General features: G+C 48.4%; 2 protein-coding genes across 4 annotated transcripts in view; one reads left to right on the forward strand and one right to left on the reverse strand.

Annotated features, from left to right (window-relative positions):
• Positions 1-864: 864 nt before the first annotated feature.
• ATP6V1E2 (ATPase H+ transporting V1 subunit E2) lies at positions 865-1,724 on the reverse strand. Of its 2 annotated transcripts, XM_040994000.1 has the most exons (2): positions 1,450-1,724; positions 865-1,359 (listed from the first exon to the last, which is right to left on the reverse strand). In XM_040994000.1, exons 1-2 carry the CDS (start codon positions 1,722-1,724, stop codon positions 1,044-1,046), a joined length of 591 nt encoding a protein of 196 aa, XP_040849934.1. In that variant the 3' UTR covers positions 865-1,043. The 2 variants fall into 2 exon arrangements, with proteins under 2 accessions (XP_040849934.1, XP_040849933.1); XM_040993999.1 differs by having other exon boundaries at positions 865-1,724.
• A 14,407-nt stretch (positions 1,725-16,131) lies between these two features.
• RHOQ (ras homolog family member Q) overlaps positions 16,132-18,047 on the forward strand; it is a 35,966-nt gene continuing 34,050 nt past the window's right edge. The window contains exons 1-3 of one of the 2 annotated variants that reach the window (XM_040993207.1): positions 16,132-16,148; positions 16,664-16,806; positions 17,338-17,396. In XM_040993207.1, the coding sequence (XP_040849141.1) occupies positions 16,665-16,806; positions 17,338-17,396 (201 nt within the window). In that variant the 5' untranslated portion in view covers positions 16,132-16,148; position 16,664. Of the gene's footprint in view, positions 16,149-16,570; positions 16,807-17,337; positions 17,397-18,047 lie in introns of those variants that run through there. The other variant, XM_040993206.1, reaches the window with a different exon arrangement.

Here is an 18,047-nt window from a genome sequence, read left to right on the forward strand (position 1 = left end):
TCTCCCAACCTCTGTGACTTTCACCTCCTCTGCACAGAGCTGAATGAGTAATCAGTGTTTACTGAGGCCCATAAAAGCCCTAACCAGACCTCTGTCCACTAATGTGTCCCCCTACACAGTGACACTAGAATGACCTGGCTCTCACTCACCTCCCACCAGCTGCCAGGCCTGTGCCAGGCATGTAGGGGCAGAATCAGGGAAGCCCAGTGGACACTGGCTCCTGCAACACACGCAGGGGACTTGGGGTCTTCAACCCTCTACACCAAGCTATGTTCAGATCCAGCAGGAGACAGGATCAGTTGCCTACTAAAAGTGCCCTACGGCACCCCAGTCTGGAATGGCACAACCACTCCCATGTCTGGCCGTCAGTCTCTGGGGAGCACACATACCCCAGTCTGACCCTCCCTGCCAGAGGCACAGGGCAGCAATGGCTGAGATGGGGTGGGCTGGACCTCAAGGGCCAAAACCATGCATGCTCCAATATCCCATCAGGGCTTCACTTCCAAAAAAGTACATTCAAAGAGAGAATCAAAACTCTCAAGTCATTGGCTGCTGAGCATTAAATTCTCAGTGTTGGGCTATTCTGCCCATAGACCCTTGTGTGACTGCACTGGCCATACACCCAGGAAACTGACCCAGTATACATAAGGAAAACCTCTGAACCTCAAGGCATTATGTGTGTAAGTGAAACCCAACACATCAGCAGCATGTGAAAGAATCTGTGAGCACCCAGATCCACAGGGTTACCTTTCAAATTTTTCCCAAAGCCAAGTTGAAGAGCAGCCAGCATCACTCTCTCTGTCCCAGAGTGCAGGATGGATCAGAAGCTGTGGGATGGGTAGATGAACTGGCATACAATTCCTCAGCATTAAGCTGAGCTTTATTCCAAAGTTCATACTTGCTAATGTCCAGAGGGCATTTCATAATAGAGGACAGGATAATATCAGAGCATCAAAGGGGAAGACCCGAGACCCGTTTCCTTTGCCCAAGAGCATTTGCCTCTGTTGTTCAGCAATTCCGCGCAAGCATCACTTCGCAGCAGCTTACAGAAAAAATTTTCTGTTGGCATTTGCTCCAAACAAGGCCCTTCGAATTTCCGGCATCTTCTGCTGGGCTGACAGTTCCAACCGACTTTCCAGGGTATTAGAAACCTTGATTCTCTGATCACTGCTATATACCTCCACGCCTCCAGCTGCGTTGGCAGCCAGGTGGGCCTCCGCATCAAGCCGAACCTGCACGGGTTTCCGGGAGGCTAGCACGTACTCAGGGATGGCTCTCTGCACCGCAGCCTCCACCAGCAGGACATCCTGGGGCCTGCAGCGCACAATCACCGTGGGCTCCAGGAGGCGGAGCAGGGCTTGCAGCACCAGCTTGTCCAGAAGCTCCTGGTAAACCTCTGGGTCCTCCACAAGCCTGCAAAGCCCTAGCTTGGCATCATTGAGCAATTCGGAGATGAGGTCGTCTCGGGCTCTCAGCACTGTGAGCCGTGCCTGATTCCTCGTCGTGGACATCTGGATCTTCTTCTGCTGCTCTATCTGCTTCTCCTTCTTCTCATAGTACTCCATAATCTTTAGTCTCTGCGTTTGCACGAGGCGCCCTTTCTCGATGTTGAACTCTTCCTCGGCTTTGGCATCTATTTCCTCTGCCTTCTCATTGGCCTCCTGCTCGATGAAAGCCATCATGTGTTTGATCTGCTTCTGCACGTCCACATCGCTCAGGGCCATGGCTGCACTGGCAAGGAGGCAGAGCAGGAGCTGGTGTACTTCGGGTGGCTGCGATGCAGGGCAGGGTGTCAGGATTCTACTCCTCCCCTGTGGAATGCACACAAGGAAGAAAGAGAAGCTTGGAGCCCATGGGCAGGAATCATGAGGGTCATCCAGACACCCTTCATATCACAGATAGGGAAGGGGGAGCGTTCAGCAAGGGAGAGCAACTAGTCCAAGACCACCCCCTGGAAAAACCAGAAGCAGGGTTCCACCCCTGCCAGACTCACATGTTTTTTTAGTTAGAACAGATCTAATCTAGGCAATGATAGCAAACACCCCCCTCCCCCCAAAAAAGGAGGAAATATCAAATTAATCCGTAAATGAAAAGCCCAGGCTCATTCTGAAGCTAGAGGGCTGGGGAGAGTCATTAAAACAACAACAAAAACTCATGATCAGGCAAGATTCAACCCAGAAAGGCTACCTGGAGGAATTTTGAGATCGTGCAAATGACGTGAAGTGGTAGACCCAAGCAGGTAATGACACCTTGGAGAGAGCTGGGAAGTGGGAGGGGGTGAAGGCAACACTGAAGTGCTTTCCAATCCCAAAATGTACACCTGAATCATCAAAGAAATCTTTAAAAAATTACATCTTTCCAAGCCTACCCCATACCTAATAGATTATAATCTCTACCAACAAGGTCTGAGATCCAGAACCTTAGAAAAATCTCCCCAGAATGCCTAATGAACTCAGAAAAAATGTTGCATGAATAAAATGAGGACAGCAATAGAGAGGTAGAATATTCAAAAACGAACCAGGGAATGTTTCTGGTGCAGTGGCTAAATCACTAGTTGGGATGCCCGCCTCCCATACCATAGTGATCAATTTAAGATCAAGCTACTCCAGTTCCGGTCCAGTTTCCTGCTAATACAATATCTCAGAATGCAGCAAATAATGGCCCAAGAACTTGAGTTCCTTCCACCCATGTAGTAGACCCAAACTGAGTTCTGAGCTCAGGGATTTGGCCCAGCTAGCCTCAGCTGTTGCAGCATTTGGGGGAGTGACTGACAAATACAAGAGAGATCTTTCTGTGTCTCTCTGTATTTCTTGGTCTTATTCTTTCCCTTTTTCAAATAAAGAAGAGCAAAATTTGGAGCTGAAGAATATAATAATGGCAAAAATTGACTAGAAGAGATTAGCAACATAATTAATCAGGCAGAAGAAATTATCAGCAAACTTGAAAATGGGTCATTGGAAATTATCCAGCCAAAGGAGAAAAAATAGCATTAAGGGAGAGTGAAAAAAATCTAAGAGCCTTGGGGAACACCATCTAATGAACCATTGAGTACATAATTAGTGTCCAAAAAGGAAAATAGTAAGAGGCATGAAACTTTTGAGGAAATAATGGTCACAATCCCCCCAAATCTGGGATAAAAAGTCATGTGATACACTCCATGTGATAGCAAGATGAGAAATAAAAATCAGATCAATAGATTCCAAAAAAGCACTTGACAAAATGTAATACTCTTCCATGACTGAAAACAAAACAAAAACAAAAACAACTCAGTGCAGAAAGAAATGATCTTAACATAATAAAGGCCAATATGAAAGTCCGTAACCAGCATCATATTCAACGGAAAAGAAGTGAAAGTCTTTCCTATAAGATTAGGAACAAAGCTGGAATTCTCATTTTTACCACTTCTATTCAGTTTCTCAATATCCCTGGTAGGAAAAATAGGCAAACAAAAAAATTCATCAGACAACCAAAATAAAAAGAAACATAATTTTTCCACAGCCTACATAAATATATATATATATATATATATATATATATATATAATTCCACTATTACATGTGGTAGGAGTAATAAGTAAATTCAGCCAAATTGTAGTTTGCAAAATCAACATACAGAACTTAGTTATATTTCCTTTTTGGAAAGGTGTATTTATTTATTTGAAAATCAGGCATTTGGTATTTATTTGAAAATCAGGCATCAGGCCCTGGCATTATGGCTTAATGGCTAAATCCTCCCCTTGCATATGCCAGGATCCCATATGGGTGTCAGTTTGTGTCCTGGTTGCTCTACTCTCATCCAGCTCCCTGCTTGTGACTTGGGAAAGCAGTTGAGGACTGCCCAAAGTCTTGGGACCCTGCACCTGTGTGGGAGACCCGGAGGAAGCTTCTGGCTCATGGCTTTGGATCAGTTCAACTCCAGCTGTTGCAGTCACTTAGGAAGTGAACCAGCAAATGGAAGCTCTTTCTATCCCTCCTTCTCTCTGTAAATCTGCCTTTCCAGTAAAAATAAAATATTTTTAATGGAAAAAAATCAGAATTAAAACCAGAGAAATTTTTCCATCCATTGGTTCACTTCCCAAATGACCAAAATGGCCAAAGCTGATTCAAACCTAAGCCAGGAGCCTAGCACTCCACCCAGGTCTCCCATATGGAAGCAGAGGCCTAAGTACTTGGATCACCTTCCACTGCTTTCCCAGGTACATCAGCAGGGCACTAGATTGGAAGCAAAACAGCTAGAACTTGAGCCAGCACTCATGTGGAATGCGTGCACATGAGAGGTGGGTTAATCTGCAAGATGTAAGAGGAAAATCCAAGTTCACTGATTGGAAGACAATCTTGTTAAAAATGAACATATCAACTAAAATGATCCACAAAGTCAATGTAATTCCCTTCAAAATCCCAATGGTGTTTTTGGTCGAGCGGCCCCAAATAGCCACAACCTTGAGAAAGAACAACAAAATTAAAGACTTTGTACTTGCTAATTAAAATATAAATGTAAAAATATAAAGTAATCAAAATAGTATGACTAGAAATGACAAACATAAACAACAATGGAACAGAATGAAGAGCCTAGAAATCAACTCACCAAGTGATTCTAGCAAGAAAATACAATGGTGACAGATAATCTCCTTAGCAAATGGTGTTGGAAAAACTCAATATCCATACAAAAGAATGAAACTGAACTGTTATCATATAAATACACAAAAATCAATTCTTAAATAGCTGGACATAAAATCTGAAATCATAAAAGTCTGAGAAGAAAATATAAGGGAAAAGCGTTCATAAACATTGGTCTTGGCAATAATTGCTTGGATTTTACACCAAAAGCACAGACAAAAAAAAGCAAAAATAAACATGATAATATCAAATTTAAAAGCTTCAGTGATGGCAAACAAGGAGCAAAGTGAAAAAAAAAATGATCTAAGGATTGGGATAAAATGTTTACCAACAATATATCTGATAAGAAGTTACTGTCCAAAATATAACAGAAACTCCTGTGATTCAATGGAGCAAGCAAACAAAAACCAAGAACAAATAACCTGATTAGGAAAATGGGCAAAGGCCATGGCCATTTCTCCCTAGAAGATGCGTAGGTACATGAAGAGGCTCTCTCATCATCACTAATTACCAAAGAAATGCCAGTGAGAACACAGTGCTGTGTCACCTCGCAGTTATTTATATGATCATTATTCAAAAAAGACCACCATCCGTGTTAGTGAGGGTGTTCAAAGCTGTGGGACACAGCACGAAAGTTCCTCCAAACAAATCTGAAATACCAATGACCCAGCAGTCCCACTAATGGGTATTTATGCAAAAGAACCAAAAGCAAAATCTTGAAAAGAAAGTTACGCACCCATATTCATTGCCAGGTCATTCACAACTTGGCAACAGGTGGAAGTAACCAAAATGTTCATTGATGCATTAACAGACACAGGAAATGTGGTGTGTGCATACGAACGAGGGAGTATGATCCAGTAAGAAGGAAATTGTCTCATGTGTTTCAACATGGGTCCATCCTGAGGATACCATGTGAAGTGGAACAAGCCCGTCATAAGAAGACAAATATGGGAGGTTACGTTATAGCAGCTGTCAAAGGGAGACAGAAGACACTATGGTGATGGCCAGGGGCCAGGTCAGGGAAGATGGGGTGCTCCCAGGGAGTGGGCACAGAGTTCCAGTCATGCTGGACGAGTGAAGGACAGCAATCTGTTAGACAACAAAGTGCTTAGAGTTGGCAATACAGGACTTTGCACTTTAAAAATATGCTTAGAAGGGAAATTTTTGTGTCACGTGATTTTACCACCCTTCCCCCACAAAAAGAGGGAAAAGGATCCTGGTCCAAAACGATGTGTTAATAGCACACCCCGAGCAAGGCGAAACACAAGCCAATATTGGTAACAAAAGCCACGTCCTTGGGCTCCACCTCACAGCTGCCATTAGAAGTTTACAGGAACATCATTTAGCCTATCCCCTCTCCGGGGAGATACTTTAAAAAGAAAAAGTTACAGTTCTGTCAATACAGCAAACGATCCTCTATTCCTAAATAAGTCAATGAAATGGTCACCATGCGAATGTCCTTAGATAACTCTGCTATCATCAGGCTTGGGAGCACCTGTCTGTGAAAGCAGAGTATCAGACACAGGAGCCCTTAGCTTATGCGCGTAGAGGGAAAAGCACAAAACACAAACCCTTACCAGTGCCCCCAGCCAGCAGCCTTCCTTTGCTCTGGCGCCAGGAGTCCACAACAGAATGTGGAATTTGGAACACGCACTGCAGCCTGGCGCTGTTGCTTTCTTCTTTGTACAGACGACCCTCACAGTCTGACCAGGCAACTTGGCATCCATAGAGACAGGCTGTCACAGGGGAAGGCTGGCCAAGTCTGCCAAGAAGAGGCCAAGAGGGATTTCCTTGGCACCTGGACCCTGGCTGGGGGTTCTCCTCGCACACTTGGAATTTGAATTAAGTTGGCTCACAGTTGACTTCAGCTCTGGGGTGGGATTGCCTGAATAGATGTGTGTATTCCCAGCCGGGTGGTTTATTGGTGTACTCATGAAAAAGTCAGGTGTCAGGTTGGTGGACATTGGCCTCCTTTCTTTGAATTTGGATGGCACAGGGAGCCACATTCTAAGGTTGTTAATGAGACATCAGCACAAGGAAAATTCTCCAGATGAATACCCACCCCAGGTGCTACTGTGCCCTGTCTATGAGACAAGGCATCTCTCTGTGCCCAGACAGGGTTGAGTGAGCATGGCTATTCCCACGGTGCTGGAGTTTGCAGCCTGATTCTGAACTGACCAATTGTATGACTTTGACAAGGCAGCTGACCCCTGGAAGCCTCAGTTTCCTCACCTATATAATGGAGATAATGCTATCACCCACATTATGAAAGTATGGTGGGGGCTAAGTGAAAGAGGATAATTGTCATGGTTGATGGTTGCATCACCATTTTTCCTGCAATTAAGTATGATCATCCCTCCTCTGCTTTGGGCTTCCTTCCTTGTGACTGCCACTCTATCATGTGCAATTTGATTTCCATTCTCTCAGATGGGAGCATATCTTAGTCTTGATTCCTTGTACAAAACTTAGATACTTCATGGTACCTTTGCCCACATCCTTGGTAATGGAAAATGGAGCATCAAAATCACAAGAGCTTTTGGCTAGGAAAGGGTAGGATCATCTGACAGCCCATCACTTACCCCTGTGCCTACCTGTGCAGTGCCCCTTCCCTGCACACTCCCCACCAAGCAATTTGTTAGTACAGGGGCTCAAAGGCAAGTGGCCTGGTGCAATGGTTCAACGGCTAAATCTTTACATTGTGCCAGGATCCTATATGGGCACCAGTTCATGTCCTAGATGCTCCACTTCCCTTCCAGATCCCTGCTTTGGCCTGGGAAAGCAGTTGAGGATGCCCCAAAACTTGGGGACCCTGCACTCATGTGGGAGAACTGGGAGAAGCTCCTGGCTCCTGGTTTCAGATCAGCTCAGTTCTGGTCATTGCCACCATTTGGGGAGTGAACCAGTGGACAGAAGATCTTTCTCTCTGTATCTTCTCTCCATAAATCTGATCTGCCTTGCCAATTTAAAAAAGAAGAAGAAGAAGAAAGAAGCAGCAGCAGCAGCTGCAGGGCTAGCAGGATCCAGTCAAGGCCTGAGCATGTATCACTGTAGAAACTCACGTGACTGGCAGATGGACCTTCCAGTCTGTCTGGGAGAAGGTTATGAGCCCACACAAGCCGGTGGCTGGAACACAGTAACAACAAACAAACCCAGAAATGTGAAGTCTGCACTTCCACTCTTGCCTGAGAGCTTAGACCCCTACACGGAGGGCTAGGACAGGGGGCAGTAGGGACAGCCTTCCAAGCCACATCCCTATCCCCACAACCACTCAGGACCAGGTCCTCTCCATTGCCTCCCCAGATACATTAGCCAAGCTCTGATTAGCATCTTCAATGCATGCATATCTCTACTCTAAAGCATCCTGCTCTGCTTCCCTCCCCGATCTACATCCCACTCACATTTCAGACTTAATTGAAGTCCTACCACCTTTCAGGCCGCTAAGATTCTCCTCAAGATGACCACAGCATGGCCTGTCTTCCAGGAACAGTTCAGAACTGGCTTCAGGGATTACTTGCTCCAAGAGACTCCTCAGGAGCAGGGTCTCTACCACAGAGCAAGGATGGGGGTGCAAAAGCATTGGCCAACCCTGGGCTGATTAGACGAAGGACTCAGAGTTGGCGAGGAGGCTTTCTTTTCTCTTGTCTCCTTTTATTATGAAACATAAGACACAAAGGATAAAGTATGAGAACATAATGAATGATTACGAGGCAAATGCACATGTCAAGAAAGAAGACACTGCCATTGTCCGCCCCTGAAAGCAAGCTGAGAGACAGAGTATGAGAATAGGGAGTCGATCTGAGTGGCCGTGAGGATGGCTGCCCAGGAGCATGTTCTCTGGTGGCTCTGAAAGGGCCCCGTGTGAGGGCTGGGGAGGACAACTGGAGGGATGAAAGCAGGGACTACATCAAGGTAGTGGCTGCAGTTTCCTGACTGCATATGGATCCTGTTGACAGCGGATGGGTTGCTACTTCCTTCATGTCATGCAGTCCTGGAGACAAACTGTGAGGAGCAGGGATAAGTGCTGTTTGAGGTATTTATCACACGGAACAGCGTCACCTTGCCAGAATGAAAGGTTTAGATGAGACAAGGCAGACCTTGCCCTGACGGATGTGACTCAGAGCTCATGGTTCCTGCTACTCTGAGTTGTTGCCTTTAGGAGACCCAGTCTTATGTGATTCCAAATACCTTCCTCACCAGCTTCCCAGGAGTCCTTTTCTGTGGCCTTGAGGAAGGAGGCACTTCAAACCCAGTCATTTCAGGTGCAGGAAGGACCCTGACAGGCAGAGTGAGCAGGGAGAAGCTGGCTTCTGGGGACCTCGCTTGGTGAGCCTGCGTGCCTGCTGGGGGAGGAGCATCTTCAGCACTGTGGGAGAGGAGCAGGTGGCAGGAGTGCTTAGTGGACGAAAGGAGCCTGCCAGCCTACAGCCCTGCCCAGCCTCTGAAACCATTGCCATTCCTTCCAGCTGGGAGCCATAAGCCAGTCTGAAGCCAGCCATGCCTGGGATGGGATGTTTTCTCCTAGCAGAAAGGAAACAGCACACAACTTGAGTCTCCAGACCTGTGGTGGAGGAGGGGAGACTGCAAAATGAGGAAGGGGCTTTCCAGAGCTGGAAGCACAGGCAATGCGTGGGGCCTGGGTAGTGGGTGAGGAGATTCAGGAAACTGCTTTTGGGGATTTCAAATATTACATATGCAAGAAGGGAGTATCCCCTTTTCAACCTTCCCACTGCTTTGAAGCAGCCTGCCTACAGGTGTCAGAGAAGTCATACATTCTTCAGGGACATTATTGATGGAGAAATGTGCCTTTTCCCCTCCCAGCACTCTCCTTGACACTACTTGCCTTCCCCTGTGGGCATTGCTTTCTCCAGAGCTTATTTAGATCTTTTTCCCTTTTAATGCCTAATACTACTAAACCAGGTAGGTACAAATATCTGGAAATGCCTGTGCACAGGCCCCAAGCAAAGCTGCAACCCGAAATGCCAGCATCTCATGTGGGAACAGGTTCATGATTTGGCTGCTCCACTTCCAGCACAGCTCCCTGCTAATGGGCTGGGAAAGCTGCAGAAGATAGCTCAAGTATTTGGGTCCTTGTGTCCATGTGGGAGAGCCAGATGAAGCTCTTGCCTTCTGGATTTAGCCTGGACCAGCCCTGGCCATTGCAGCCATCTGGAGAATGAAACAGTGGATGGAAGATCTCTCTCTTCTCTCTTTCTCTGTAACTCTTCTCTGTGACTCCCATTTATTCAAATGAATAAACTAGATCTTAAAAGTAAAAAAAAAAAAATGAGCTCACAATTCTTTCAGGGATAGAGCCAGAAATAGAAGTGCTGAGTCCTATGTGCTGTATTCTCACTAACGATGTCCCCATATGGGCTGCTGAACTTTAACCCTCAATGATGTGATGTCTTTAGGAGGTGATGAGGTTATTAGGACAGAGCCCCCTGAGTGGGATTACTGCCCTTTTAGAGTAAGTTCAAGATGGTTCATTTCTCCTTATCATGTACAGATGAAGAGCAGGCCTTTACCATATATGAAGACAGTGCCTGGAACTTTGAATTTCCAATCTACAGAATGGTGAGAAGGAAGTATGTATTGTTTCATAAATTATCTGGACTAGGATATTTTGTTATAGCACCCTAAATGGGCTAGGAAAATAATTTGAGGGCTCTTCATATCATTTTCCACAGGCCTATTTTGCTGTCACACCAGCAGTGCCAAAGTTTTCCAGCGTCTCCACGTCCTAGCCAATGCTTATTTTCTGCCTTTTCTGCTTGTTTCTTGCTTTGGTAGGAGTCATCCAAGTAGGTATGATGTGGTATCTACTTATTTTGATTCACATTTCCCTAATGATTAGTGATAGTAAGTACCTTTTCCTGTGCTTACTGGCAATTGGCATGTCTTTTCAGTTCAGTGTCTACACAGGCCATATTGTTTGGTTTTTGCTGTTGAGATGTAGTTCTTTAGCCTTCTATGGTCTTGAGCCTGCAATTGCCAGCGAGTATGCTTGGCTGGAAAACAAATCTGTGAAATCACTCTGTAGTAGCAGAAATGAAGCCAAATGGAAATCTAGAATTTAGTATTGCTTTGTCCTTATTTGAAATCCATGTGTTTTTTTTTTAATAACATCCGTTTTAGTAAACATTTTAAATGCCTCTTATCTGCGTGATATTCGTATGCAGTTTACAATGAAAAATTCACTTAGTGCTGTAAATTACAGTCCAAAATCTTTGAAAATCACTGTTGAAGACATCCTTTTAGAGAGCCATATCTTTTTGTAAAGTATTTGTTTATTTATTTAATTGAAGGGCAGAATAAAAGAGAAAGAGAGATCTTCATCTACTGCTTGAGTCTCCCAGTGGCTGAACCAGGAGTCTGGAACTCTAGCCAGGTCTCCCACGTGGTGAGTAGCAGTCTGCAGACTTCGAGCTACATTCATTACTTTCCCAGGTGCGTTAGCAGGGAGTTGGATCAGAAGTGGAGGGGTTGAGACTTGAGCCGGGCAATATATGGCTATTGTTTTTGCTTTAAGTGGTAAATTATCTTATATAGAAATGTTTAACAGAGAAAATATGTATCCTGTTTATCCATGTATTTCCCCCTCTGGCTTTCTATATTTCTTTGTAAGATCCACGTTTCCATCTGCTCTCATGATTTTTCTAACCCTAGCCCTTCCTTTAATGTTTCTTGCAGGGAAGTTTCTCTTTAAACCTTTGTGGTCTGAAAAAAAAAAAAAAAAACACCTTATTTTAACCTTCAGTTCTGAAGGGTAGTTTTGCTAGATATAAAATTCTTGGTTGGCAATGCCTTTTTTTCTTACTTCTAATCACTTACTGTAAAGATGTTATCTCATTCAATTCTAGTTGGCATTGTTGTTGTTGACAAGTCTGCAGTAATTTCTATCTTTGTACCCCTGTATCTATTACATCTTTCTCTCTTTCAGGTCCACACTTATCACTGGTTCCAGTAATTTAGTTATGAAGAACTCTTGATATTACTTGTGTTCCTCTTGCTTAGGACTTGTTGAACTTCTTAAGTTTGTGAGTTAAGTGATTTTCATTAAGTTTGGAACATTTATGGCTACCATGTCTTCAAATCACTAGCCACCCTCAGTCCTTTTCTAGGAATCCAACTGTAAGTCATATTGCATCATTTGATTTGGTCTTATAGATCATTGAAATCTCATGTTGCATTGTGTGTGTGCTTTGCTTCAACAGCTTCTACTGCTAAGTTTTCAATGTCAAGCATATTTTCTTCTATAATGTCCAATCTGTTGTTATGCTCAGCTAGTGAGTCATTCAGTTCACATATACATTTCTAAACCACAGAAGTTTCATTTGCTCCTTTTTCTATCATCCATTTTATCTCCATTGTATCCATGTTTTCCTTTAAGACTTGCATGCATTTTAAATTTCATTTTAAGTCCTTGTATATGAAATTCATGCCTCTGTCATTTGAGGTTTTTTTTTTTCATTTCTGAGGTTCTATTGACTAAGTTTTCTCTCGATTTTGAATTACATCCCCTCTTATTTGCATATCCAGTAATTCTTACATACTGAATTTTCTGGTGTTGAATGTTACTGTCCTTTCAAAAATGCCAAATTTTGGCTGGCAGTTATGGCACTAGTGGATGAACTTATTCTTTTTGAGGTTTATTTCACAACTAAGTTGGGGGATGTCCAGTATTGTACTCTACAGCTGCTTTAGCTCTTCTGTTGAAGGAGAGCCTACTGAATTCTCTGGACATTTGATAAAATCATGTCACACTGGCCCACTGAAACTCAAACATCTCCCAGTCTTATCGAGTCCCGGGACTCAGTCAGCTCCCAGCTGTCTGGTGGTTCTTTCACCCTAGGCATATGCAACTTAGCACGCAGCAATGGGTTCAAACAATCTCAGGGCCCTTTGTGCTGCTATATACCCTCTTCTCTGACCCTCTGACTTGAAGTTATTCCCAGCTGTGTCCTCTACCCAATAAGACCATCTTTATCCTCTTGGGTTTACAGTTCCAACGCTCAGAAAATGATGCCGGCACAAAGAGTAGTAGGAGAGTTTATCTTTGCTCCTCTGCTCTCAATCCCGTGCTATGTGCTGTCCATTTTCTGCAAACATTGGTTTTATATATACTATACATGTAGTACATATAATGTCTTTACTTACATTCAGTATCGTGCTCTTTCAGTATCACACTCTGCTTCTCCAATCCTTAAGATGCTGGGCTGCAAGTCATAGAAGCTAAGTACGGCTGATTCAACAGGTATCTTAAAGGCTAGAGCTGTTCAAGATAGGAACACTGCCACCCATCACATGCCTCAGGAACTACTGTGATGAGAAAGCCACTCTGGTACCATTACTGTCACGAAACTTCCGTCAAGCCATGTGTACAGCTGTCACTTCTTAACCAGCAACTCAATTATAGCAATCCATTACTGCCACCTATTCTTGAGGTGCCACTTCACGTGTTAGGGGCTGAATTGCATATCCCTGAAGCTGCAACTTCCAGAAAGAGTGTGCCCTGTATTTATGCCTAGTTTCATAAGCTCTTCAGTATGACAAGGAAAGCCAGAGTCTGTAATTTTCAGCTGATGTAAAGGATGCTCTTTTCTTCTCACTTAGAGAGGAAGAAAGCTCTCCAAACTCACAGCATGGCAGTTACACACAGGAGCCAGAGCACCCTCTACAGCAGAGCAAGTGAGTCTTGGGTGCTTTTCTGGCATCCTTAGGATTGCAGCATTGAGTAAAACCACTAACATTAGCTCTGGCAAAGGGATCTGTGTCCAGTCTGGAGCCTTGGGGGAGGGGCCACTCCCAGGTCACAAGCACAATCCTCACGCTTCTCTCAAAGTGTCCTCTCCAAAGCTTAGCACTGGCTGGCAGTGCCTGGAGTCATCTGATCTCATGTGCAGTAGAAGACAGTGAATCATAAAGATGTCAAAATAGCTTTAATGGTGCTTAAGCCAACATTCCCAGAGACTGGACCATACTTTGGAATTTTGGGTAAATAATGGTCAGAAAAAGGGATCTAGATACTGGGATCTAGGGATGTAACTGGAAATGAATACCAACGGAGTCCATCTGATTTATCACTCTGATCAGTAGGGATCACCAAACTTCAAGAAATTGTTGCAACGTATAAGCTGTTAATACCTTAGGCCAACACACTCGTGTTGTGCAGCAAACATGACATCTGCATTGCATGACTCCTAATGAACAATAAACCAGGTCCGCACACCAGTCAGCCTGCTCCCTGCCCACACTCTTGTCCCTGGGGGCTGGGTTCTGTCTTTACCAGGCCTTCTTGCCCTACTCCTAGGAGCCTCCTAAGCCCTGGGTGTAGGATACCCGCTCCCACATGCCCCTCCTCAGCATCGCCAGAGCTGTGTACCAGCGGGTGGCTGAATTTCAGGAGTCTGGGCTGGGTTCTCTAGGCACACTGGATAGTAACTGGCCACTCGTGCATCGGTTCTTGTCCACTTCCCCAACTCCGGGGACCCTGACTTGCCAGCTATTTGCCCCTGCGCAGGAATAAAGCCTGGTGAATCGTGCCTTTCAATCGATGCTTGTTAAATGAAATACTGAAAGGAACTAACAAGGAGGAAGGAGGGAGGGGTGGAAAAACAGGAGACGACTAAGTGGCCAGTTCACTGTTCTCACACAGACCTGGGTCTATACTGGTGTCTCTGGTTATTACAAAAGGAAAAAAGCAAGCAGACAGCCTCTGTGGTGCATAGGGACCCAGCTACTTCCTGTCCCCATGATCTGCCTTTTGAGAATTGGTTTTTCCCACTTGAAGAATTCTTGTCTTTCTCCATAGGAAAACTGCTGATCTCCTTCCAACACTCAGGGGCTCGGGGTAAGGGCACCTCCTCCCGGCCCCACACCTACCCTGGGTGGGAAGGGCCCCCGAGGTCACTGCCTTCCTGGCTGTTTGCTTGGCATTTCTGTGGTCCAAAGGAATGAGGTCGCTGTCACTGATGAAGTCACCCCCGTGTGATTCATCCTTCACCCAGAGCGCTCTGGCATTCTCAGAGCTCCTCCTAGAACTTCTAGAGCTGGGAGGTCCTTGTCGGATGAGCAAACGTCTGCAGATGAGCAATCCGTAGCCTGGAGAGACAAAGAGACACACTCCAGGCAATGCTGCTAGGTGGGGTGGGAGCTGGGGCCAGGGTCAGTGCTCTGGGCTTGGGCGCCCCGCAGTGGCTTCTCAAACTCCTTTCAGAACCCGAGTCCCAGCAAATGCTACCCCTGGAAAGGGTCCTACAGGCACGGTAAGGGACAACAAGTCTTTCTGTCTCAGCCTCTAGGAAGAAATGGCAGAGAAGACCCTCAAACCCAGTCCTGACTCAAGACTCTGCCCTACCTACCTCAGTTTGTCAATCATAACACACCAAGTACCTTCCAGACCCACAGCGCCATCCAAAGTGCAATGCAGATGCCCACGCTCAAAGGCAATGGGCTCGTCTGGGCAAATGCTCAGGGTAAATCTACAAGGAATTTCCAAGAACCCTGGAAGTTCCCTAGGAGAGTCAGATTCAGAGTTTCAACTCTGAGAAATGACAAGCAACGAACGGGACACGGCCGGGGGTATGGTGGTGTCACAGTGGGATTTGCCAAAGCAGCACATCTGCATCTGTGACCCACAGGAAAAGCCTTCAGGATGCCTTCTTTGCCTAGCTCTGGCCATTGGTGAGCTCAGGGCAGGCCCAGCCCACCTCGAAGCAGCCTCTCCAAGCAGATTTTCCAAGGTGCAATCCACGAGAGGCTAGCGAGCTGGAGGTGCGGGTGAGGCCAAAGCGTGAAGTGCAGCCCGCCCCAAACCCGGGGTCCAAAATAAAATAGACCTCCGGGACAGACAGCATAGAGGCCGAGGCCTCCATGATACGCAGCCCAGTGAACTCCTCCAAGGGCCACTCGGGGGTTGGAAGGAGGCTTCGGAGAATGCCGCCTCCACCAGAGCGCTGGTGCATTCGCTGGGACCAGGGCCAGCGGGTCTCCCCAGGAAGAGGGCTGGGGCCGCGCCAATGGTTTCACTGCTGTGCTCCCCTTATCCCCGGCTCCACAGCAAAGGACAGCAGCTGTCGCTGAGAAAGGCGTGGCGTCACGGTTGGGGATGACAAGCAGCTAGCCAGGAGTCCTGCCCTCCCGGCTTAGCGACCCCACCCCCTCGTACTCCTTTTATTATTATTATTACTATTATTATTATTATTACCATTATTATTACTAAAGCTGCCCTGGTCTTCCTGATGTCTAGTTTCGTTGTGCCCTTAGAAACCGCTGGGACGGCTCCTGCCTTCCGGGGTCAGTTTAAATATATACGGATAATGTTGCATGACTTCATTGCGTCATCGTGGAAGTCGTCGCGGTTCCTCAGGAGGCCTCCGCGTCTGCTCCCAGCCTCGGCGCCTCCGCACGCTTCCGGGCGCTGCGGACACTTGCGCGAGGAGCCCTGGGCTCCTCCCGGGCGCTGGCCGGCTCCTCCCCCGCGCCCTCGGCCGGCCGCGCCGGAGCCAGGCTCCCCGGAGCCGGCAGGGCCGCGCGCGGTGGCGGCGGGGCGCGGGCGCGGAGCCGGCGGGCGCACTCGCGGGAGGCGCCGGGCCCGCCCTCCTCCTCCTCCTCCTCGGGCCGCGCCGGGCGGGGCGGGGAGAGCCGCTGGCCCCTCCCCTCCGCCGCCCGCCCCAAAGTTGCCGTCTCCTCCGGGTCCGGACAGTCTTATGATCCAGCGGATCCTCCCGCCGAGGCCGGGTTGGGCAGCAGCAGCAGCAGCAGCAGCAGCGGGCGCCGAGCGCCGGGGGCAGCGGACGCGGGCGCGGCGACCCGGGCCGGGGCGGGGATCCGCGCGGCCAGCGCAGCGGCGGCGGCAGCGCCCCGGGCCCGCCGCCCTCTCCCCTCCCGCGAGGGGAGCCGCTGCATGGGGCCGGGAGCGCGGCTCAGCTGTGCCGAGCGGCGGCGGCGGCGACGGCGGCGGAGGACCCCCCCGGCGGGCGGCAGCTGAGCCCGGGGTCGAGGCGAGGGTTCCGGGGGGACCATGCCCGGAGGCCGGCCGGCCGCAGCATGGCTCACGGGCCCGGCGCACTGATGCTCAAGTGCGTGGTGGTGGGCGACGGGGCGGTGGGCAAGACGTGCCTGCTCATGAGCTATGCCAACGACGCCTTCCCCGAGGAGTACGTGCCCACCGTCTTTGACCACTACGCAGGTGAGCCGGGAACTGCTGACTAAGGGCCGCTCCCGCCGGAACTTTGGAGCAACTTTGGCGGAGCCCCCGAGCCGCCTCCCCAACCGGCCGCTCCCGCCCCTCCCCCGCCGCGCGCGGCTGGGCAGGCCGGCCCCACCCCCGCGCTCTTCTTCTGGCCACCCCGTGGTCGCATACCCATCCCGTTTGGCCTGCGCCCTCCGACCCGGTTCGATGCCCTGGACCGACCTCTTTGACCTTCTCATCGCCTCCTCCCTCGGGCCCCAGCCCCTGGAGGGAAGGAGAGGGTCGGACTTTTGGGGAAACAGAAGACAAGACGTAGCCACGGGAGGGGGTGGACAACTTGGGGACCCGCTTCCCAGGGAGCCTGGTGCCAGGGAGCAGGGGTGACGTCTCCGGTCTCCGGAGGAGGTGGGGACGAAAATGCCCAACGTGCTGCCAGCTGGCTGGCTGGGCAGGGAGGGGAACAGAAGGACTCCCAAAGCCCAGGTCATCGTTGAGCCTCTCTCCTTGTCCCCCACTCTGTCCTTGCAGTGAGCGTCACCGTTGGAGGCAAGCAGTACCTCCTGGGACTCTATGACACAGCGGGACAGGTGAGTGGCCTTGGCTGCAGGCTGCCACCCTTCCTATATTCCAGTTGTGCGGGCCTGCGAAAGACCCTGGAGAGAGAGGCTGTGGGCTGGAGGGTGTGTCTGCGAGGGGGGCTCCCTCTGGACCTGGGCCCTGTGCCTTTCATTAAAGTCAGCAAATGAGGAACATGAACGCAGCAAGCTCAGCGCAGCCCGTGCGTGTTAAGGGCCCTGGGCCTGTGAAAGTTTGTGCCGGCGTGGGTCTTTCTGTGTGGGTCCCAACTCCTGTTGCAAAGTGGCGGCGGCCAATCCTGAAGCACCCTTATTTTTAGTTGCCACTGACCAGGTCTCCCCTGGCTGCCTGTGTCTGGACCCTCATTGGTGAGTGGTCTGCCTGCCCGAGGAGCCTGATTGGTGGGAAATGGCATCATCGAACATGAGGGGAAGGCGTTTGGTCCTGGCTGTGTTTATTACAACATCATTGCACCCTGGGACTCCGGTCCCTGAAAACGTCACTTGCAGTGTTAGCAGAGGGCCATGGGGACAAAAGCAGAGAGACGCAGGCACCCAGCCACTCCCTGGAGAGGAAGGGTGAAGAGTTCAGTGTACATCTGGGAGGCTGAGCTTCCCCCTCCCCCTTCAGCTGCGCTAGGTGACACTGTCCTGGGAGAGATT

This window comes from Ochotona curzoniae, unplaced genomic scaffold, assembly GCF_017591425.1.
Source record: "Ochotona curzoniae isolate NIBS_2020 unplaced genomic scaffold, NIBS_Ocur_1.0 contig_883, whole genome shotgun sequence".
Lineage (NCBI taxonomy): Eukaryota > Metazoa > Chordata > Mammalia > Lagomorpha > Ochotonidae > Ochotona > Ochotona curzoniae.